The sequence below is a fragment of the Benincasa hispida genome, chromosome 4 (genome assembly GCF_027475165.1).
Source record: "Benincasa hispida cultivar pf3 chromosome 4, pf3_genome.v1.1, whole genome shotgun sequence".
NCBI classification, from domain to species: Eukaryota; Viridiplantae; Streptophyta; class Magnoliopsida; order Cucurbitales; family Cucurbitaceae; genus Benincasa; species Benincasa hispida.
In genome coordinates, this window is record NC_143481.1 from 25909913 (window position 1) to 25932558 (window position 22646).

At 35.5% G+C, this 22646-nt stretch overlaps 4 protein-coding genes across 6 annotated transcripts; 2 read left to right on the top strand and 2 right to left on the bottom strand.

Annotated features, from left to right (window-relative positions):
- The first annotated feature begins 272 nt into the window (after positions 1–272).
- On the top strand, positions 273–5820 carry LOC120075208 (C3H4 type zinc finger protein). Its single transcript, XM_039028417.2, has 6 exons — positions 273–533; positions 1425–1496; positions 2043–2906; positions 3473–3598; positions 3686–3980; positions 5172–5820. The coding sequence occupies exons 3-6, from the start codon at positions 2245–2247 to the stop codon at positions 5364–5366; spliced, it is 1278 nt and encodes a 425-aa protein (XP_038884345.1). The 5' UTR covers positions 273–533; positions 1425–1496; positions 2043–2244; the 3' UTR covers positions 5367–5820.
- An 89-nt stretch (positions 5821–5909) lies between these two features.
- On the bottom strand, positions 5910–10106 carry LOC120075207 (uncharacterized). Of its 3 annotated transcripts, none has more exons than XM_039028415.2 (3): positions 9658–10106; positions 7425–9572; positions 5910–6532 (listed from the first exon to the last, which is right to left on the bottom strand). In XM_039028415.2, exon 2 carries the CDS (start codon positions 9506–9508, stop codon positions 7691–7693), a length of 1818 nt encoding a protein of 605 aa, XP_038884343.1. In that variant the 5' UTR covers positions 9509–9572; positions 9658–10106; the 3' UTR covers positions 5910–6532; positions 7425–7690. The 3 variants fall into 3 exon arrangements, with proteins under 3 accessions (XP_038884343.1, XP_038884344.1, XP_038884341.1); XM_039028416.2 differs by having other exon boundaries at positions 7425–9569; positions 9658–10059; XM_039028413.2 differs by having other exon boundaries at positions 7425–10104.
- A 1148-nt stretch (positions 10107–11254) lies between these two features.
- PPD5 (PsbP domain protein (Mog1/PsbP/DUF1795-like photosystem II reaction center PsbP family protein)) lies at positions 11255–14938 on the top strand. The gene is made up of 11 exons (XM_039028200.2): positions 11255–11501; positions 11598–11764; positions 11893–12001; positions 12772–12821; positions 13137–13204; positions 13287–13385; positions 13657–13716; positions 13785–13844; positions 13933–13987; positions 14403–14452; positions 14538–14938. The coding sequence occupies exons 1-11, from the start codon at positions 11428–11430 to the stop codon at positions 14634–14636; spliced, it is 891 nt and encodes a 296-aa protein (XP_038884128.1). The 5' UTR covers positions 11255–11427; the 3' UTR covers positions 14637–14938.
- Positions 14939–16609: 1671 nt separating this feature from the next.
- Positions 16610–22412, bottom strand: SYP32 (syntaxin of plants 32). Its single transcript, XM_039029653.2, has 6 exons — positions 21694–22412; positions 20974–21226; positions 20103–20353; positions 19800–19975; positions 19063–19257; positions 16610–17064 (listed from the first exon to the last, which is right to left on the bottom strand). Exons 2-6 carry the CDS (start codon positions 21206–21208, stop codon positions 16905–16907), a joined length of 1017 nt encoding a protein of 338 aa, XP_038885581.1. The 5' UTR covers positions 21209–21226; positions 21694–22412; the 3' UTR covers positions 16610–16904.
- Between the last annotated feature and the right edge of the window lie 234 nt (positions 22413–22646).

Sequence of the window (22646 nt, forward strand, 5' to 3'; positions counted from 1 at the left end):
AAAATCAAGAACTTATTCATATTTTTAAAATTAAAAATCTATCTATCAAACATAAAATTCAAAATTAAAAAAAAAATTACTAGACATTTTTAAAGTTTAATGATGAAATAACCAAAAGCCAAATTATAATTCAGAATAAAATTGAAAAAAAATACCCCTAAACTATAATCTCAAACTTAAAAAATTTTAATTTAACCAAGAAAATTTGAAATAGTTAAATTCATTAATGGAAAAGTTAGTGTATAAAGAAAGGAAGAACGAACATAAAGAATATCTAATATATAATAATAATATATTTTTTTCCCCATCATTCAAAAAGGAAAAAAAAAGTGATCTATAAATACAAAAAGGAAAAGAAGGGAAGATTCTCAGGCGAAGGAAGGCAAGCAATGGAGGTCTAAAGCTGGCTGACTCTATCCCTACCTCCCCGATAAAGCAATTTCACCAATTTCACTTCAATTCTTCAAACGCCGTCGTTTCTGCACTCCTCCGATTTCCTCTCCGCTCCCTCCCATCGGCGTTGCCTCAGTCCGGTGAGGTCTCCGTTTCCTGCAGCAATTCGCTTTTTCTTTCTTTTCTTTTCCAATTCGGTAAATGCTTTGTGTAATTTTTGTATCTTTCAATGTAGAAAGCTACTTAGAAATGGTTTTTTGTTTCCATCGTCTTGGGTTTAGGGTTTGAATTGATGATTATTTTGGTCGGATCATTTTAATTTATTAGAGGATCAGTCAACGTTGTGGAGTTAGGGGTTTTGATCCGTGTAATTTGGGAAACTCAATTCGTAATTTTTGTATTTCGTTTGAAATAATGGTTGGAGTTGTGCATTTAGTCTTTGTTTGGTTCCGTATGATTCTGAGAAACTTAGGGAAATTCTGAGAGTACGGTACATAAGGGAGTTGTGCATTTATCTTTCCTTTTTATGATAGTCGTGTTAAACCTCTTAATTTTGGTTGTAAAAGAACCTTAGAGGTATTTCATTAACGACTCGAGTAATGTTACTTTCAGAAACGCCATATTGCTTGAGAAAGTAAGGGGTCTTTCATATCGGCTACGCGATTTCTTTCCTTCATTTCTCATTCTCTTTTTCTTTTCTTTTTGTTGTGGTGGTCGTGGTTTGGAAGGGGATTTATCTTTGAAAAAAACAGAATCGTATTTGCATGATGTCGTGGGGTGGAACTGTTATTAACTTATCGCATGCAAGTCTTTATTTGATCTTCCATTTGTTGTAGGCATGTTAAACTTTATTTGGAAGTCACGATACTAGTTGTGTATGATATGTCTAAAGAATTTAGTTACTAGTTGATCGAATGCAAGATCTGCTTTCACCAGTACGATATTTCATATTTGTAAATATAAACTATGGCTAAATTTCTGGAGGTTATTTACTTCTTTAATATGATTTTTGGTATATTTTTTTTCTCTAGATTGGCAGCTTTGTGGATTGACAGAGTTGCATCAAAGGGCTGCAGCAACATCACTTTAAGTTATCTGTAACTGTAAGTGATAGATCTTTCTTCTTCTTCTTCTTCTTCTCTTTTCTTTCCTTTTCTTTTCTTTTCTTCTTCTTCTTTTTTTTTTTTTTTTTTTTTTTTTTTTCTGGGTCTTTCGTTTTGTCTCGACTTTATGTGTTCTGAATTGGTTAGGTGAAATGCTTTGTTCATTTCTTATTAATCTCTGAAATTTGGCTTTTCTATATAAATTAGTTAAAGAATGCTCTTATTGTTTGATTTGAACTATTACTCAGATTGATACTATTTTTAAAAAATGAAAACCTAGTGATGCTAGTTCAAGTTATAAATATAAAACGTCTTGTTCCATTCTTTTGTTGTTTTTCCCATGGCAGGTTTAAATAATGTTTGAGCTAAATTCAGCAACCTTGTATTCCTTTTTGGGGGATGATATGGTTTTCACTTGCTTAAAATTGTAGAAGGGAAATGTAAAATAATGCTTGATAAAATAGTCTACGTTTTTCTGTTTCCTGCCAGCATATATAAATGGTATGTCAGAATTTATTGCTGTATAATTTTTTTCTCGTTTGGCAGATAAAAATTTGTTTCTCTTCTCCATCTCTTTGTGCTGTCCGCCAAATTGGTTTTCTGCTTATGTCTTCGACCTGACTGATATCAAATTGATGTCAAATCCGTGAATAGTTACGAATCAGAAGTGACACGTAGTGGGATAAACGCGGCAGCCTTGTTTTAGAGTTCTATGCTTTCTTTTCCTTCATTGTGTTACTGGACTTAGATGGACGTTCCCTCAGTGGAACTAAATCGTGAAAGTGAAGGAGACTCTTATCCTTTATTAATGGCACGGCCAGAAAATTCTAACAGCAGCGAGCATATCATTGACATAACTGGTACTGGTGATTCTGCCCCCTCTGGTTTGCCTCATGGTAGGAGTTCAAATGGCTTAAATTCATTGCAGCCTGAAGATAGACCTTCAAGTAGTACACGAGTTCCCTTGTCTCAACCTTCAATTTCTTCTACTGGATCAAATTCTAGAAATTCCTCATTCATAAGAAGAGGAGATGCACGACGTCGTAGAAGTCCATTAAATTCTGGCCTATGGATATCTATTGAATTACTACTCACTATGAGCCAAATTATTGCAGCTATTATTGTCTTATCATTGTCAAAGAATGAAAAACCTCGTGCCCCTTTGTTTGCATGGATCGTGGGATATGCATCTGGATGTGGTGCCACCCTTCCTCTTCTCTATTGGCGTTATCGACACCGCAATCAGGCTTCAGAACAAGATTCTCTTCAGTCCAGCCAGAATTCTTCTCGCATTAATGTTCCTGCTGGGCCATTCTCTCTTTCAGTTTCAAGGGCATCAGAAGGCGAAGAACTTCAGCATCCTGCCCCATCTCCTAGAGGCAGTCAAGGGTCAGGAGTACTATCAGCAAGGTGTGGTTTTTTATGCTTGTACCGCTATACTTTAATAATTGGCCATGCTTGGTTGATAACTCAATTTTTTAGATCATGAAAGTTGAATTGGGAGAGAGAGAGAAACACATCCATGTAATAATTCTGGAAAATCGTGTACAAGAGCTCTTCTTGCACTTTTGTCTTCTTTATATTTCCTTACTTCAATTTTCAAATTATGCACGAGATCCCGATTCCCCTGCATTATTACATGTCTGTAGATCAATCATCAGAGCCGTTCATCTAACCTCATAAGGGTTTGAAAATCTCATTAGGCAGGTGGTCATTTTGACTGAATCACACATTCATCATTACACCTCGAGTCTATTCCTTCCTCTTGAACATAGAGACTAAACGTATGCCAGAACTGCCATGGCCTTGACCTTGATTAACACCAAATGCCTCTATGTTCAAGGGTGTGGCAGTCTCTTGCTTACTGTAGTCGCTCAATTCCTTGTTTTTTTTTTCTTGGTGCTTTGTTTTCCCTTCTCTCGATGTTCAGCTATAATTGCCCTTACATTCAGGACTTGTGGTAATTTTTCCTGCAGATTAAAAGTATTGGTTGAATATTTTAAGATGGGCCTGGATTGCTTCTTTGCTGTTTGGTTTGTAGTTGGTAACGTTTGGATCTTTGGAGGGCATTCATCCGCCTCTGAGGCTCCTAACTTGTACAGGTTTGTGCTCTTACACCATTTGTATTTGTAGATGCACAGTAGCATTTCTAGAATGGGTTTTATTAATTTCTTTCTCTTTCTTTTCAGGCTATGTATAGTGTTTCTTACCTTCAGCTGTATTGGTTATGCCATGCCCTTCATTCTGTGTGTAACCATCTGCTGTTGCCTACCTTGTATAATTTCCATCCTTGGCTTTAGAGAGGACTTGACGCAGACCCGAGGAGCCACATCAGAATCTATTAATGCATTACCAACTTATAAGTTTAAGCTGAAGAAAAGTAGATGTGGGGATGATAGAGAAAACAACTCTGGGGCTGGTGAAGGGGGAGGGGTTGTGGCTGCTGGAACTGAAAAGGAGCGAGTGATTTCTGGAGAAGATGCTGTAAGTACTATACATTCTGTTCTATTCAATACTAATTTTGTCATAGTTTTTATCAGTATCTGTTTCTTTGTTGTCACTTGATAATCAGTTTGTATTCTATTTTTTATTTTTGGATAATCATAACCATTCACCATTTGGCTTTCAATTTCTAAATTTGGAAAGCAATTTTGAAATTTTAGGGAAAGTTTCTATTTATTTATTTTATATTTTTAGCGTTTAACAAAAATTGTTTTTCGTTGTTTTGTCGGGGCTTTTGCCGTCTTCTTAATAATACTCTTTGTTTCTTATTACAAAAAAAAAGTTTTTCAGAATCTCACGTTTTCTCACTCCAACCTACCATTTCTCTGCCTTTTCTCTCCTCATTCTAGAATATTTCCCTCTCCCTTATCATTTCTCTATACAGTTCTTCCCTTCCTCGCTTTAACTTACCATTTCCCTCTTCAACGTCTCGCTAAAATACTTGTCATAGGTTTTTTTCTCCCCCTCAAACCTATCTTTCTCACCCTGTTTTCTTTTTCACATTTCTTTCTCCAAGATTTTTCCCTCTATAACCTTTTCTCTCCCATCTAAGAAGACTAACTTCTATTTTATTTTATTTTATTTATTTTTTTTTAAAAGAAAGGATGTTCGTATTTCGCTTTCTTGTTTTTCAAAATCAACGGACCCTGCTCGATGACCATTTGGTTCTTAAAAATCAAGCCTTTAAACACTGTTCGTTTCTATGTTTTGTTCTCTATATTTTACGAATGTTATCAAAATTCAAGCCAAAATTTGAAAACTAATACAAAGAAAATGTCTAAGAACTTGTTTTTATTTTCGGAATTGTGAAAAAACAATCGCAATCTTAAAAAGATAAAAACTAAATACCAAATGGTTATCAAATAATAGTTAAATTATGCAAAAACCTAAACTGGCTGGAAGGGTTATGGCCTGAGATCTCTATGAATCTGCTTGAAGTGAAGTATTACTTGAAATTATATGATGAAAGTTCGTTGCGATGAAACTTATATAGGTCACTTTTATCAAAGAAGAGATTTATCGATTACCTGCCTGGTTAATACTTTTCGATTTCATGAATGGTTCCATGAATGTTTCAATGAGAGCCTAGTAGTTTTTGTTGCATTCATTCTCGTAGCATTTATTAAATACGAAAATAAAACTAAATCTAATTGTTCTGAAAATTGTGTGCAGGTCTGTTGCATCTGCCTCGCAAAATATGCTAACAATGACGAACTGAGAGAGTTGCCGTGTTCACACTTTTTCCACAAGGACTGTGTAGATAAATGGTTGAAGATCAATGCACTGTGCCCCCTTTGCAAAACCGAGGTCGGTGAGAGTCTTATCAGCTCTCTTGAGGGGACAAACAGACAACAACAGGGTGATTAGCGAGGGGAGTGGCTAGAATACATTGTGCCGGGTTTTACACAAGTTCCCTGGGTGGGTTCTGCAGGAATTTGAAATTTCACTGATGGAAATGTAGTATGTGCAAGCTCATCCTTTCTCGAGCCGTTCGACCTTATTTTTGGATTCTTATGCGGCATTCGTTAGAGCCTTGAACAAGTTCCTCTTGTAGCAAATCCATCCATTGTCAATATAGGCAGGGTTATATGGTGCATGCTGGATGTTCTGAACGAGGAGAGTTCGTTCTGCGACTGCTTGTTTCAACAGGAAGTGAAGTGAAAATTGCAAATGTTGCAAGGTTTATACTTGTATAATCACCACTCCTTGCTCTTGTTTTACCCTCTTCAATTTTGTGGTATAATGGCTATTGGTAATGAATAATGAGTAGAGTATACTGTGCAAGTCTAGTATAATATATATATGTTTGCAAGTTCACCCATTCCCTTTTTTGCTCTGAAGAACGCCATAAATTTTGCCACTAAAAAGGCAAAAGGGCCAAGGAAGCAACACATTTATGCAATTCCTATATCTCAAAATGGTACTCAACATTTGAAGAGCTTTATCAATTCAATAATCAAATTTGTTGATAATTTAAATTGTTTTTGCTAAAATGCTAGTAGAGCTATATTGATGTTTGTGTCATATACAGACATTCCACAAAGTTCAATATTAATAAACTTGTGAGAAAGGTAAATTACAAACGCTAAACTTACCTATCTCTGTTCAAGGCCATATAATGTTATTCTTTGGGACTGTACTGTAGGCCACAGTTCGTATAAACAGAATTTCCAACTCGATGCATTCTTGAAAAGCAGAATAATTTCTTGAAGATCGACGATAATTTGAATATCATAACGTGATGCATTTGCATATCTGATCCCGGTGCGTATAGCATGAAATCTCATGGCCTTTCAAGGTGGAAGGAACCTGAGACCGTGGACACCTCTCAAACTTTATAAAAAACTTGAACGGAAGGCTGTCTGGTCTGAGAATAAGAATGGCAGATATCTTCCATTCACATATCAATCAACTTGGCTGTTCCATTGCTACATGTAGCTAGAAATCAATCATCCACACGGTCCGAGCACCAAATTTCAACCCATCCACGAGTGAACAACCATAAAACGCATTTTGCTGAGTTTGCTCAATACCTGAATTCACCAAACATTTTTCTCAACGAACAAGTCTTTTATGTCGTTAATTGAGCAAACATATAGAAACATTGAAACAAAATAAAGATGATATCATGTATCATCAAAGAACTCTAAGCCTAAAATAGTTTCTCAAGGGAAGTATATCCAACACCACAAATGAACTATCCTAAACTCTGAATCCAAAGGGCCTGCATGCTAGAACCTCAAAATCTAGAGTCAAGTAGCAGCTAAATATAAAATCCTCCCAAAACAAACCGGGAAAATAATCAAGGGCAGTGAAAAGATCAGAAACAAAATAAAATGAAGTGTGGTAGACGGTTTGTGTTTATATCTCACAGAGATCCTAAGAAGAAAAAATATCATCACTTCTAGCAGTTACTACAGCACGTCTGCTTTTTAAAGAAAAAGTTGCATAGTTTCATACCTTTATCTCCCACTCAAACTAATGCTCACCTAAACATAACTTACTTGGATCTTAGATATCATCTTCGACCCCCGTAGCCACTAATTTCCATAACAGCCGACTACGTAGATGACTTTTCCAAGATCCAAAGAAGTCGCATAAAAAAGGAGCAATTTCATATCTTTATCTCCTAATGCTCAATAAACATAGCTTAATTGGATCTTAGTTATCATCTTCGACCCTCGTAGCCACTAATGTCCATAACAGCAAAGTACATAGTGAGATGTCATCTCCAAGACCCGAAGAAGAGGCTGAGGTCCAAACTAAAATTACCCCCCAACAAAATTTTCTGCCTGCATTTTCTGAATTGTGTCTTAGAAAGAAGATACGAGATGGAGGAAGCAAGGTGTAAAATTTATCTGATCTTAAGTAATGGATTATGGAGGTTCATGACAAAATCAAAATATCATAATGAAATCTTAATACCTGGAAAAGCAGGCAAAATATCAAGGAAAAGGTCCCTCAATGCTGCTCTTCGCGTTTTCTGATGCTGGTGCATGAGATGAGAATGTGGTCAACTGCTCCATCAGTACACACATTAGCCATTCACCAGCACTTTATGTATTTCAATCAATTGCCCCATGCTATAGAAACCATGATCCATAACCCATGAAAATTCTTCTTTAGAACTCCAATAATTGAAATCGTGCCATTAGTTTTTCACCATCCTGTCATAAGTCATAATCCAATGCCTATTTTTTTGGCACCACAGCCTTCAACAATCTATTGTACATTTCCATAGAGGGACTAAGTCCATTCCCTAGAGTTTGACCCCTGGTAAAGAGAGCAGTAGATATATTACCATCCTGACAAATATCATTAGTGTTTGAACCATAAATAGAAAGATCAGGAGACAATCTCTGCTTGTACATATCCTGAAGCAGTCGTTCAATCAAATTGTCATCACACTTCCTTAATAAGGCACGTAGAAGAATACTGTAAGTTTTTCTGTCAAGCAACAATCCAGCATTTTGGAGATCCTCAAATATCTGGTATGCAGTGCTTATAAATCCACTTCTGCAAAGCTTGTCAAGGAGAATATTGAAAGTGACACTTGAGGGAGCAGGACCATTACATACCATGTATTCCAATAATTTCAAGCATTCTGAGTATCTTCCCATAGTAGACAAATATTGAACCAAACAGGTCAAGCTTATTACATCTGGCTCAACACCTCTAAATTCCATACAATGCAAGACCCTGCGAATTAGAACTAAATTCCCAAGTTTACATGCTGCAGAGAGAACTGTATTGAATGAAATCACATCAGGGCCGCTCTCAAGCCACTCGAAGCATTCTAATAGCTTCAATGCATGTTCAAGTTTATGATCTCTACAAAAGCCCCTTAAAACTGTGTTATATGACACAGTAGTTGGAGCAATACCTCCTTCTTTCATACTTTTCAACAGAGAAAGTGCTTCTCTTGATCTAGTATTTTGACACAAGCAATGTAAGTATATATTGTACACAACAACGTCAACTGTACAGTTTCTCGAGAACACATTGCACAATAACTCATAAGCAATGTCTGACTTTCCTACTTTCATTATACCTCCAGCCAAAGCAGTATACGTATATGCATCAGGAGAGAAACCTCTGTGATGAATCACCTGCAAAATCTCAGCAGCATCATATGCTTTATCGTGAAGGCAAAGAGCACGGATAATTATATTGTAAGTTACCAAGTCTGGATCACATCCCTCCCCTTCCATGAGTTTCAAGAAATAAAATGCTTCACCAATCCTTCCATCATCACAAAGAAACTTAATAATGACCGTGTAAGTAATGACATTGGGCTTACATCCATCACTTCTCATTTGATCTAAACAACAATAAAGATGTACCCACAAACGTTCCCTTCCAAATCCATAAAGCAAAGCAGTATATGAACATACATTATGAGTCATGCCTTTCTTTTTCATCATATAAAAAAACTGCAAAGCTATAAAACTCTTGCCACACTTACATAAAGCCCAAAGAACAGGATTAAATACATATGCTTGAAAATTAAAACTTTTGGATAGAATTGCAGCACACAAGCTGAATGCCTCTTCCAACATCCCGGCTTTACAAAGCATACAAACAAACATGGCTAAAGTAGGTTCAGTTGGCAAATGATTTAACCTCAACATGAGCTTGAATATCCAAATAGAATGAACTAAACTACCTGATTTCATCGAAATTTTAAGCAATTTGGATAAGGATGTAAAGGATGGATTTATCCCACTCTTGCTCATCTCTTCTGCAAAAAAATATGCATCTCTAAGATAACCCAACGACATAAGTCCATTAAGGAGTATGTTGAAAGTCGTTTTATTTGGGGTTGGCCCAAACCTCTTCATTCCTATATACACTTGAACCAATGGTTCCAACAGAACATTTCCAGAACTCAAATATCTATGAAACAAAGCGTTGAAATCATACACAGAGGGCTTCCCAGCAACATTTCTCATAAAATTCAAAGTCTCAAGAGCTTCAGCAAGATCACCAGAAGCCGCATAGTTCTGCATTCGAGACTGCAACTCCAGGTAATTCCAGTTGTGGGTATTGCTCTCTTCGATGATATTCAAACTGCTGAGAGCACAGGACGAAAAATAATTCATCAATAAGCAAACATTCCGGCGAAGTTGGTGTGGGTGATTAATTGCGGCAATTTTACCAAAACGCATGGCAGGTTGAACTGGGAGTAATTGAGCTTCGAACTCCAATGGCGGCAAGGAGAGGACGAACAAATGCAGAGGCGAAGCATTCGCGTTTTAGGGGCAGAAGCCCTCTGCTTAATCAAAATGCTCTAAATTTAAGCTAAAAAATCACAGTTGTGTTTGCGGTTCGGCTTTAAAACCTGAAACCGAACCGTCGAGATAGTGAGAACCAACCCGTCTTTGAGGATTTTGGAAGGATATCTGGTCTGCGGTTCGAAGGAGAGGAAGAAGATGAAAAATCCGGCGAACGCAGAGGCTGAACTGAAGAAGGAGAGACTGACGGTGCAATCGGCGGCGGGGAAGGGAGGAGAGAGAGAGAGAGAGAGCTATTTTAAGGGGGAAAAAGTCCAATGGGACATGGGTTTTTTTTTCACTCCAAATTTTCAATTCATGAATTGGATTAATTGAATGCTTTTTTTTAATAATTCCATGAAACTCTTCAAATTTTATGTGCTAGCAAATTGCAAAAGGAAAAAAAAAAATCTTATAAATAGAAAAATCCAAAAATATTTATAAATATTTTTTATATTTAAAAGGACCCTAAAAAAAGTAGGGGAAGAAGGGGAAAACATCTTTCTAGTCTTTAAGATCCGTTGGTTAACTATTTTGTTTTTGGAAAAGTAAGCCTATAAACACTATTTCCACCTCCGAATTTCTTTTTTTGTTACCTACATTTTATCCATAGTTAAAAAAATCCAACCAAAAAATAGTTTTCAAAAAGTTGTTTTTGTTTTTGAAATTTGGTTAAGAATCTAACTATTGTACTTAAGAAAAATGCACATCATTGTAAGAAATGTGGATAGAGCAATTTAATTTTCAAAACAAAAACAATAAACCAAATGGCCAAACTGGACCTAAGTTTTTAGGTTTCAAAATATTATACTTTTAGTTTTTAGATTACAAAACAATACAATTTGATTTCAATTTTACACTCTCAGATGCCAATTGAGTTATGTTCGGTTTGACCTTAATTTATCTGTCAATTTCAAGATTTACACTTCCAATTTTATTTTTTTCACTAAATACCTACCTTTCAATTTTCATCACTATTAAAATTCCATTTCATAATTATTTTAAAATAATTAATTGATATTGGCACCACTTAAAACAAAAATTTGAAGCTAAAAGTGTAAATCTTAAAACTTAAAGACTTAAATTAAATCCAAACTCGAAACTTGAATACTAAAAATTCATTATTTTGAAATATAAGGATTAAACAGAAACTAAAACCAAAATTTAGAGAAACAAGATTTTTTTCCCAAAAAAAAGAGCAAAAACATGTCTTTTAGGCCAATTAAATAAAAGTTGTTTTTTTTTTTTTTAATTAATTTGAGGATAATTGTTTAAAATAATAAAACTATTTAAAATATTTTTAAGTAGAGCAAAATGTCATCATCTATTTGTATGATAAACTGTAATTGACTTCTATCACTGATAGATGTCTATAAATCGCAATTGACTTCTATACTGATACGAATAGATGACTTCTATCTGTGATATGGATAGATGTCAATTACGGAATAAAAATTTCACTATATTTATAAACTTGTGGATTTTTTTTCTCTCTCTCTAAAACAACCCTTAATTTGAGCCATATTTTCCCCCAAAATTAGATGAAAACCATCCTACAAACTTTAACTCATATGGATGACCCGAGGACGTGCTGACACAGAGAGAGAGGAAGCAAGAAAGAGAACAGAGAAAGAGAGCGCAAGGCTGAAGTAGCAATGGCGCTTCTCAATTCCTCTCTATCTGTTTCTACTCCCACCAACGCTTCTCCTCCCAATCTACCCTTCTTCAGGTTCCATCTCTTTCATTTTTAACTATCTCACACTCACTAATTGAATTGCCTCTTATCCACTGAAAACTTATTCCCAACTTATTCTCTAACTCGCAGAAACCGACCCAGAAACTTGCCTTGTCGGAAAAGAATTGAAATGTACAAGAAGTTCAATCTCTGTTCAACTTCAATCTCAAAACCCACCTCAGAAAATGGATTTTGCAGGAGAGATTTGTTGCTGTTTGGGCTTTCTTCTTCATTTGTTCTGTCATTTCCATCTTCAGGTCAGTTTTTCTTGCTGTGGGTTGCTTATTTTTCTGCTTCTTCTTTGTTAAAAAACGGCTGCTTAGGTGAATTTTTGTGATGGAATAGCTTGAGCTATGAGATGATGGAGGTTACCCTTTATTTTCAGATTCTCTCGCGGAGGAAGAGTTGAAAGCTGCCACAATGGTCGATGAAATAAATGCTTATTCTTATACTTATCCGGTGGAATTGTCGTCTTCTAACTTTGCCTTCAAATGGTAGAGATTTCTGTTTGAACTTTTAACTGTGTTCTCAGGCTACGGCTCATCCTTACAACAAATTTTTGGTAAACTTAAAGTGAAATGACAGATTGTGGTTCTGAATGTTCTATTTTGACCCTACAAAAATCTATATCTTGGCAATGTGACCTGAATCTTAGATTTCATTTCATTTTCAAAATTTTGGAAATCTTTCATGGATAAAATGTTGCAGCAGAAGTTGTTTGATGGTTGAGTTGAAGCATCAACTGAGTAGGTGTTTTCGATGTCTAGAAAAAGATATTTCAGCCAGTCAAAAACAGGTTTCTTTAAGTTTTTTCACTTGGAATGAGGCTTAGAAGTGCAAGCCTAAACCAAACATAAGATCCCGTTCGAAATGACTTTTTAAGTGCTTGAGAAAACCTCTTAACAAGTGCAAAAACATGTTTTTAATCACTTGAAAAGTCATGTCAAACAACTCAATTCTTTTTCATTTCTGAACATGTGATCTAAATTTGAAAGAGTTTGCATTGCATATAGTGTGTAATCTATGAAGGATGAAATTTAAGTTCACTAGCAATATGAAGTCATTTTGATAATTAATGAAGACTCTAAATTTAGTTGGAAAACAGTTTCTATCTTTTTCATTGTTGAGTGCTTCTGGCCTTTCAGTTTCACTTTTCCTTGTACTATTGAACTTCTTTTTTGACATTTGCTTACGTTTTTTTTTCTCCCCATCATTGTTTCATGTCATTAAATTGTATGTTACAAACTCTTCTTATCTTTTCAAGGGTGGAATCAAGAAAACCAGAACGCTATTCTTCTGCTGCTCCGTTGTCTCGTAAGTTTAACTTACATTCCAATAGACCAACAACCTACAAATGAAACATATTTTCTTCCTTGAGCAGCTTGGAATGTCATCCAACCGCTAGAAATTTGTTTCCCACAATGAAAAGAATGAGAAAACGTGCTGTTTGGTTTCATTTTTTTTAGTAATGCTGAATTTATCAAAGAAAATGTTATCATTCATTAGTAGCTCTACATTTTAAAAGGAGTTCCAATGCACTATGCTCACTTTCCGAGTGAATTATTAGCAAAATGGATCGTGGGATGCAGAATTTCTTCATATTAACTTCATTTTGTTTGCACGTCATAGCTGATGCTCGATTGAGGATTGTCTCTGAGCGAGTTGATTTCATTGACAACCTTATCATTTCGGTTACGGTAAATTCTTATTCAATTTGTTAACAATTATTCTATTTTCTCTTTTTAGGTTGATAGTTTTTATCATTTTTTTTGGTTTCAGATAGGCCCTCCAAATTCCATGTATATAAAATCAAAGGACAAGAGTACTTGGGCAGCAAAAGATGTTGCAGACTCTGTTTTATCCGATAAATCTGCACTGGTAATAGTTTGCTTATTTTTTACCCGTAAATATTTTGACCAATCTACTTTTCACGATAACTTTCCTTCAGCTTATTTGAAGCAATCTTATGTTTTTTCCAAGATAAAACAATTCACTAAATGGAAGTAACATGACATGAAGCCTGAGAAGTAGGTTTATGTAGTCATGTCAAAATGCCTGGAACAAGGCTGAATTTCTCTTTTCAATCAGTTTGTTGGAATTCATATCCTAAATGGTAAATTCTAACTCGAGTCCTTTGTTTATCTTGCAGCGGGTTACTTCAAGTCAGCGCCTGGCGGAGAGTTCAGTTCTTGATACTCATTCAAGCAATGTAAGTAACTAAGAAGTCGTATTGTATACATCTATAGGGCGTTTCTAATTGTCTTCTCACTCTCACAGATTGATGGTGAGCCATACTGGTATTATGAGTACCTTGTTCGAAAGTCGCCAACAAAAATTGTATGTCTCGACTTTCTGATCACCATATTCCCCCTCAGTAGAGGACATTACAATATTTGATTTTTGAGGAATCTAATGAATCCTGCAGGTCGGGGAATCCAACATTTACAGGCATTATGTCGCATCAACAGCAGAACGAGATGGTAAATTCTTGATTTTTAGTCTGCAGTGTGTCAAACAAGTTATAAATGAGTAGAACTTGCTATAGCATTTTACAATCTCCTTTTTGATAACTAGGGCATCAGAAGTTTTTTCCTTAAATAATGCTTATAACCAAGTTTGATTCAAGACCTATGAAGGTATTTCTAGACATTCTAAACACTTATATCAAAGGGAAGAGATAAAACTATTGCGATTGGAAAAGAAAAGAAGAAAATGTGTTAAATCTCTGAATTGGTGATTTTATGTTGGCTCATCCAAACTTCAGTGAGTGGCTGGAAAATTTGTTCAAGTTTTTGGTTTTGTTGCGACTGACGAAAGAACAAGAACTTGTTTGTTTGCATAAATGTAGGTTTTTAGTTTCATGAACTGAGGCTACTAATAATGCTTCAATTGCAGGCTTTCTGTATTCTATCAATGCTTCAACCCTCGGTGCGCAATGGAACAAAGTAAACTCTCTCTTTCTGGAATTTAATTATGTCACTTATGTAAAACGAGTGCCTAGTTACTGATAAAATGTCTCTTTCCGGGCAGATGGGACCTTTTCTGCAGAAAACCGTAGAGTCTTTTAGACTTCTTCCTCCTACCGAAGACTATGTTCCTCCATACAAGGATCCATGGAGATTTTGGTGACATTTTGTACATCCTCACACTTCCTTTTCAGGCATTTTTGTATCATATTCTTTTGTCATGTGGGTTTACAAATGAGTTCTAGTTCACTTTTGAGATCGAGGCATAGTGGCGAGAGGTTTTTCTGGGTCAACTTCCATGAGAAGATGGGAGAAAGTAGATCTCTGTCTTATTTATGTTCAAAATTTCTCTCTATGATCAAACTAAATTGTGGATTTGATCACCATCTTCAAGTCCAAAATCCTTGAATAGCATAAAACTACGAAAAATGGTGACAAAAAAATCAACAATTTTTTACTTAAAAATCAAGTTTGCTGGTTTATTCTATTGGATAACTCTTTGGCAAGCCTTGTGTTTCCGGTAGTAGAATTGTAAGACCGTTGGTAAGTTCAGTGTTTCAGTGATGTAGAATCTTAACATCTTGATTATTTGTCATAATAGATAATTAGAATTTTAATAGGATTTGAATAAGTGAATATCAAACAACCTTAGAACATCAGTATAGAATTAAGACTGTTCACTAAGCATTGTTTTATGAACGACCAGAAAAACAGAACTTTTGCTAAATTACCTCAACTGTTTAGTGTTTCTTTTTGATTTTTTTTTTGGTAATGCTTCCATCCCCTGCCATCGTCTCTTTTCATCCATTTGTTAACATTATTTCTTATTCTCCATGGCTGCTCAAAGAACAAAGGCAAAATCGCGATGGATGAATATCTAAAAAAGTGACTTTTAGTTATCATTGGTTTGAGGGGAGGATGGTTTAAAATGTAACTAAAAATTTGAATTTTTCTGAATCTATTTCTTTTAAGTAGAATTCAAAATCAAAATGATTAATAATCAAAGTTCAAATTCTGATGGGGTGGCTTGAAAGTTAAAAACATTTTGAATGTGAGGAAGGGATGGTCAAATGAAGGTGGCACACAGAGTCCAACGTATCTCTTCTCAATCTGAGCTCCATTGTTATGGTCAAATGAAGACCAGATCCAAGGAGACTGACTGCAATGACTTGAGACATACCCCCAATGATTAAAAAGCCTTTTTTGCTAATGGGGAGACTATCTAATAACTTTTCGAAGACTTTTTGAACATTTGAAAATTCAGTCCAAATAAACTCTTACAAGAATTTATAAACTTGGGGTGAAATTACTTAAGTTAAAATATCCACTTCCAAGTTCCAAGTGAGATACTCTTGATATGGATTCTTTCTTTACACCTATCATTTAAGACATGAGAAATTTGTACGGATGACCCAAAAATTGGGTCAATGTCGAATGACCGAATTTTTAAAAAAAATGTTGAATGACCATTTGCTGTCAAATTCAAGTGAAATTACCAAAATACACTCGTGCGCGCATGGAAAAGTATCTCGCTCCTTGCCCTCTCTCTCCCTCTATCTCCATTTCTCTCTTTCTCGCTTTCTCTCGGTCACGGTCTCACCTCTCTCTCTTTCTTTAGTTTTATCAACTTTATTTTTGCTGAAGTCGGTTAGAGAAAAGTCTCAAGCATCATCGATAGAACAAAAATAAAGAATAAAAGATTTTAGTCGAGTTAGTCTGTTGGAGAAGAAGAGGAAGTAAAAAGGAAAAGACAAAAAGAAAAAAAGACCGAAGGTCATGCTATAGAAGAAGAAAAGAGTAAGAGATAAATCTAAAAGAAAAATTTATAACTTCACTCATCTATGACATCAGTAGATCATTTGACATTTTTTTTTTTTTTTTTTTTTTTTTTTTTTTTTAAAAAAAAAATTTGGAGTAATTTATCATTTTAAGCTCAATTTTGGGGCATCCATACAAATATTCCTTTTAAGGCATTCAATCCATAAGATCCTTCGAGAGACCAATAAAGAGGGCTATTCAAACTGCAGTAATTCAATGTGTTCAGGAGGTCGAGTTCTTTAGCGATGCATTCCCCAAATTAGAAGAGAAGTCATAAACAAGAACCTGAAAATTTAACAGCTTATCTAGTGCAATATATGGAGACAAACTATAATTATAAATTACTGAGGAGAAAAAAGAAAAAAAAGGTTTCGCCAATTGTTTTGGCAATTGTCACGATGTAATTAAGGCCTCTTACAATTCACAAACTGACACATTATCAACATTATATCGGACCACAATCCAGATCTTCCGACTGAAAAGTACATAATATGCATGGGATTGCCTAACAGGAGGTATGAAAGAATACGAAGGGCTACTAATAGACAACAAAAAAAAAGTAAGTTTTCTTTTTCCCTCTTCATTTTTCCAATTACATTTCTCTCTTCGACGACTATGCCACAAAAAATAGGAAAACCATGAGGAAGAATATTAGTACAAAGAAAATTTTGATCATCAACCACCTATTTGATGATATACTGCTTAGATACTTGAGCAAAGCTCCCTGTGCTCCCTCCACATTTGCCAGAGTATCGTCCATGTTCTCATCGATCCTGCGACAAACGACTGGAATTAACTTTTGAATCGTAAGCTATTTGGAGGAGACTTGGAGAATATGAAAAATGCATTTAAGATAGGCTACAGTATGTTCTAAAACCAATCATTTGCGTTTCAACCAGATATTTTGTAGATACAAGATCGGTGTGAAGTTGTGTGGGGTACTAAATTAGAAAGAAACTAGAGAAATCTTGAGAATATCAAATATGTTCAGTCTCATAGTAATAATTGTTCTTTTGGCATACAAGTCTATTTGAGAGTTTCTTGCAACTCCATTAGCTATGAGAGATATTCCCTCTTCCTCTCTTTGCCTTATCCATCTTCCAAATATCGAAAAAACAAAGGATAACAATGGAGACATCCAACCACTAGAAAGTTTGGCAAATGGTGTAGTGAAACTGATCAGACGTTGTCTTCTACACACTATCTTAACCAGCCTTTCTCCAAAAGCATCCACGTTGAAGTAACAAAAGTAAGGTGGATAAGACAATAAAGTACTCCCTTTCCCTAGCACAAACCTTACCAAAACCTTTATGTTTTCTTCTCTATACACGAGTATCCTAAAAATTCATAGCCTGTTCAAAAAAAGAAAAAAGGGGGAAAAGAAAAAAATAGTAAAAGAGGTACACAAGTACCTACACACCTAAGGCCCACTTATATAACCTGTAAGTTTAACTTTCTTACAGCCAAAATAGGCCTGAAACGGTTATGCCTACCAGCTATTTGACAAATTGCCCAAATTATGACCCATAAGTTGGGTGCTTGCCATTGCTCACGTTACATATTCTATTCCAACCAGCTGTTAGCGTGCACGCCTATTGTCCAGCCTGAGCAGACCTTGATCTTTTCTCCTATTGTCCAGCCTGAGCATACCTTGATCTTTTCTTTCTTCCTAATCTCTGTAGTAATTAACAATTATTGTACCTTTTCAATCCATCGCAATTTGAGCAACTTTATATAAGCTCCCATGCCATAGTAGTGGATTGATGTCTTCCCTCTCTTTTGTAATTTTCATCAATCAAATTTAAAGTTTCAGTTTCAGTTTTAAGATGGAAATACCTACATGTACTTTCCAGTTTCCAGATCCATCGGTTATTCTGATGCATCATACCAGCAGATTACCAAATCATTCATCAGAAATATACAACTAATAAAGCCTCACCTCTTCTGCTCCAGTTTTAACAATCATAAAGAAAAATGAACAATAAGTAGCAAGAATATCCAAAATTTTCATCCTATTTCTCCACATCAAAATATATAAGTAACCATATTCTTTTCACGAGCTTGTTCCTCCCATTTATTACTAAGCACAAGAAGTGTAATATCTTTGCCAGGCTACTCTCGTCTGTCTATTTTATTGAATTTTTTAAAATAGATTTTTTTTTTCTTTTACAGAAATCAATAATTTAGGTTGGAGAACTTGTTTACTCCTCTTTTTAGGCTTGGGGATTCACAATTCCTCGTCCCTAAAGCCTACAGATTTTTCTTTCTTTGAGTCCTCTGTCAATGATATCTCTCTTTGTTCGAGTATTCTTTCAATGACATCTCTCGTTTCTTATAAAAGAAAAACACACACACGCATATACACAACAAAAATGGAAAATTTAAACCATAGCAAGTTAATAACCAAAGTGAAATCTCACAAGCCAATTTTCTAATAGAGGCATGCTTGGGGAAAACCCCTTAGAAAAATCATCATCAGATGGAACCAAGTTTCACAATCACGATGGTTGTCGAATCATACGTTTCTGAAAAAATATATGGTAAATAAACCCAATACATCTGGAAGCTATGACAGGTTAACTACTTATCCAGTTTTAATGAAGGCTATATTTAGACCAATTCAATTTTGTGTAGCACATTAAACTCTTTAAGGTTCAAGATCAACCTGAATGTAATGGACATACTGAAACCATATACCTTTCATGCTTTGTTTGTAACAGAAAAGTAATTATATTATCAGCAATTCTGAAATAGGTGCATAAGGGTAGAACCTGATAGCAATCTCTCCTTGTTCAGAAACCAGAGTTGCCAGCTGGTTGAAGATATTGCTCAATTCATGAATGGTGGATTCAACATTTTGAAGAGCTTCAGCTCTGCTCTGCATGTAAGTATCTTGTAATGGAACCATTTGTTGCTGTTGCTGCTGCTGCTGCAACAACGGTTGAGCATCCCCATCCACCTGCTTCCTGTAAATTTACAAGCAACATGATTTTCATTTCACCACATGATAATCATTTAATTAACTTTGACAGGATCACAGGAAAGTAGATACAGCAAGACCAAATAAAAGGATCAAAAGCAAAGAAGCAATATAGCACAACAAATTTTTTTAAATATAGGAGCTCATGGTGCACTTTCATTATAAACAAGGCAGCAAACGACTCTTCCCAGTAAAACCTCAACCCCCAATGTCTCCCACATAACAAACAAAACCTACGGGTCCCACACAAACACATGAATTACCCACACGGCTACTCCTGTCTTCACATGCATTCATACACTAGTAATTTGGAGTCTATCATAAAGTTCATGAACCAATTCAGTGGAGATGTATCTTTTGTTCATGTTTGTAACTACAAGTTGGGGATGGCGCATTTGCAAACACCAAAAACCACATATTATATTTTAAAAATATCCCACTATCATCTAATACATGCCAACCAAGAAGATGCCTCACATAAATAAGAAAGTGTGAATATATCAGCAAGAAAATTTTAAAAATTCTCACCCGGTAGATGTTTTGGAAAAAGATGTAGATGCCTTGGCCCATGGAGGAGGGGGTGCGCTTGGGGCACCAGCAGCTGATCTGGATGCTAATGGGCGCTGGCGAACAAAAGGATTTGTAGATTCCTTTGAAGCAGCAGAAGAAAATAGTTGTCTTCTGTTCTCATGAACCTTCAAATTCTTCATTAAACCAACAAATAGTGTAAGTTTTCTTTTTTGGAAAAAAAAAAAGCTGAAAAATGTCGTCACTGAGATGGATAAAAGCAAATTCAAGAAAAGAAAAGTGCAGTGAAACATTTGGGCTTACTTCTGTTCGCATGGTCAGAACTTCTTTAAATTCTTTTGTGGTGCTCATCAGTCGATTCTTAAGATCATCTACCACAGTGGTTGAATGACTAGTAGTATCACTGGATATGTTTCCATTTTCATTTCTAGAGTTGCAGAGAAGCTGAAGATCTACAACGGCAGAGTTCAATGTTGTAATGTCCTGCTTAATAAGAGCAGTTAGCTCCTGAATTTCCATTGTTGGGTCATCAAAAACTGAAGTCCTCTTTGCCACTGGAAATGATGATGTGAATATCAAAATTCAATCAGAAAATTTGGAACTTTTCATTGCAATGCTTCATGCAATATCTTTAAGAAAATTTATTTTCATAGGCAACATTAGACATTCTCCTCCCCCACATGCATGAAGCTCATTAACGTAACTAACAACAAAACCAACCCACATAAAATAGAGAAATGTTTCTTCCCTAGTTCTCTCTTGCATTTTGCAGACGAAATAAAATCAACTGCCTAAAATTTTAAGATCTCAATAAGATATGACTTACAAAAGGAATAAACCACCGAAGCTGTTTTTCCAGATTAAAAAATATCTTTGGATAAATAAATGGAATCTTAAGGAAAATGTTCAGTACCTGCTTAGATCGTAGTAACCACCCCATATGTTACCTACTTCTACATCTAACCATGTGATAATGTATACTGAAATCTCCCAATTTTGTTTTTCTGAATAAGGTCCTCAAATTAATGGAATTCAACAATAAATTTCTCAAACTCAAAAACTAAGGAATTGAACTAATGATTAATATGCCAGGCTTAAATTATCATATTTTATGAAAATTAAAAAACAAGACTGTGCGGATGCACTGCAGATTACATTCAACTCAACTACTTACATTTTGCCAACTTTGAGAGTTTCTGAGACGTCTGGTGTATCCCTAATCCAATCTTGGAAGCCCTTTTATTAAATTCAGACTGTAGAGCCACAGCAGAGCGCTGCTCTTCTGATTTTGAAACAGCACTTGGTCCAGTTGTTCCCGTGCCAGATGAGAAAGACTTTTTGAGCCTCTCTGTTATGTTCTGGAATTCCAGCGTCCGATCTCTAAACGAATGAGCTGTTTTGACAGCCATCTTCAACGCGGTAAAGCTCTACAACATCATGAAAAACATTTACATCAATGGACTTCGATTCTCAAACAAGACCATTATCGTCTTAAGCTCCTATAGAACTAAAAAAAAAAAAAAAAAAAAAAAAACTCATCTAGCCCAGTATATTTTCCGTCACCATAAACTTTTCTTGATTTCCACAATATCATAATCCATATTGGTTGAATTCAGATCGCGTCTTTTAATAGACATAGAGCATTCACATTCATATACAAATAAAAACAATAACAATAATAATTCGAAGAAACTGAATTCAAAACGAAACATTCTTATTCCAATCAGTCTAGAAAAATGTCGGTGCACAGCAATCCGAGTATTCAAGCCACGATTAACGCCAAGAAATACCAGGACGCCGTCAACTACACGTATCTAAACCAAACAATTCTTTCTCACACCTAAATTTGCGAAGACACAACGAAAAAACCCAGTGATACGAACAACGAAATTACCTCCTGCACAGACGCGAGATCCGAATCCCTCGAGCCTCAAAGAGAAAATCTAGCGACAAAATGCTAAATGGTAGAATGCGCCAAATTCCGAGAGGATGGGAAGTAAAACCCTAGATCTGGATCGAAATCGCCATTCACCCCCAATCGGCCAGAAACGCGTTGAATAATCCCGGCGACGAAGTTAGCCGAACATATAAGAAACGAATTTCCGATCAAAACGAGCAAGAAATCGATTGAATTTGGATCACGAATGAAATTGAAGGCGAAAGGGAATGAAATTGGGGGAAAGAAAGAACAAATATGGCGGTAACGGACCGAGTTAAGTAAGTTGAGAAGAGGCGCTGAACAGGAAAATTGGAGGAAATTACCGGCTACTGATCAAATCGATATACTGATTTTCCAGAACGATTAAATACTAAAAAAGAATGTCCCCCACCCCCCCAATAAAAATAAAAATCAATATCAATAAAAAAAAATTTAGTGTAGGAAAATTTTATTAGGAGTTAGGTTAGAAGTAACTAATTGTTGTAATTTTGGGATTATAGTTAAAAAAGTATGGAAATTTTGTTTGTTACACATTTAATTATGCGTGTTTACGACTTGTTGATGGTCACTTGACCTTTGGTGAATTTGTGTCGTTCATTGACGTGGTGTTTGTCGCTGTGATGCTTAAATTTAGATTTCAACAATTAAGAGAGAAACCTTTTAAAAAGGAAAGTGAATTATCTTATGTGAAGAAATATTGATTTATTTTTAGGGTTTTTGTAATCATTTTTTGGATTGGACTCAAGAAGGTAAAGTTAGGCTAAACTAGAGAGTAGAGAGTAGAGAGTAGAGAGTAGAGAGTCCAAGCCTGTTGAGGAATTACCTAATTACCTTCCTTGGAATCTTGTTTGGGCTTCGCATGCCCACAATATGTGTGTTTCGGCCTTGGATAAAATTTGACTACTTGT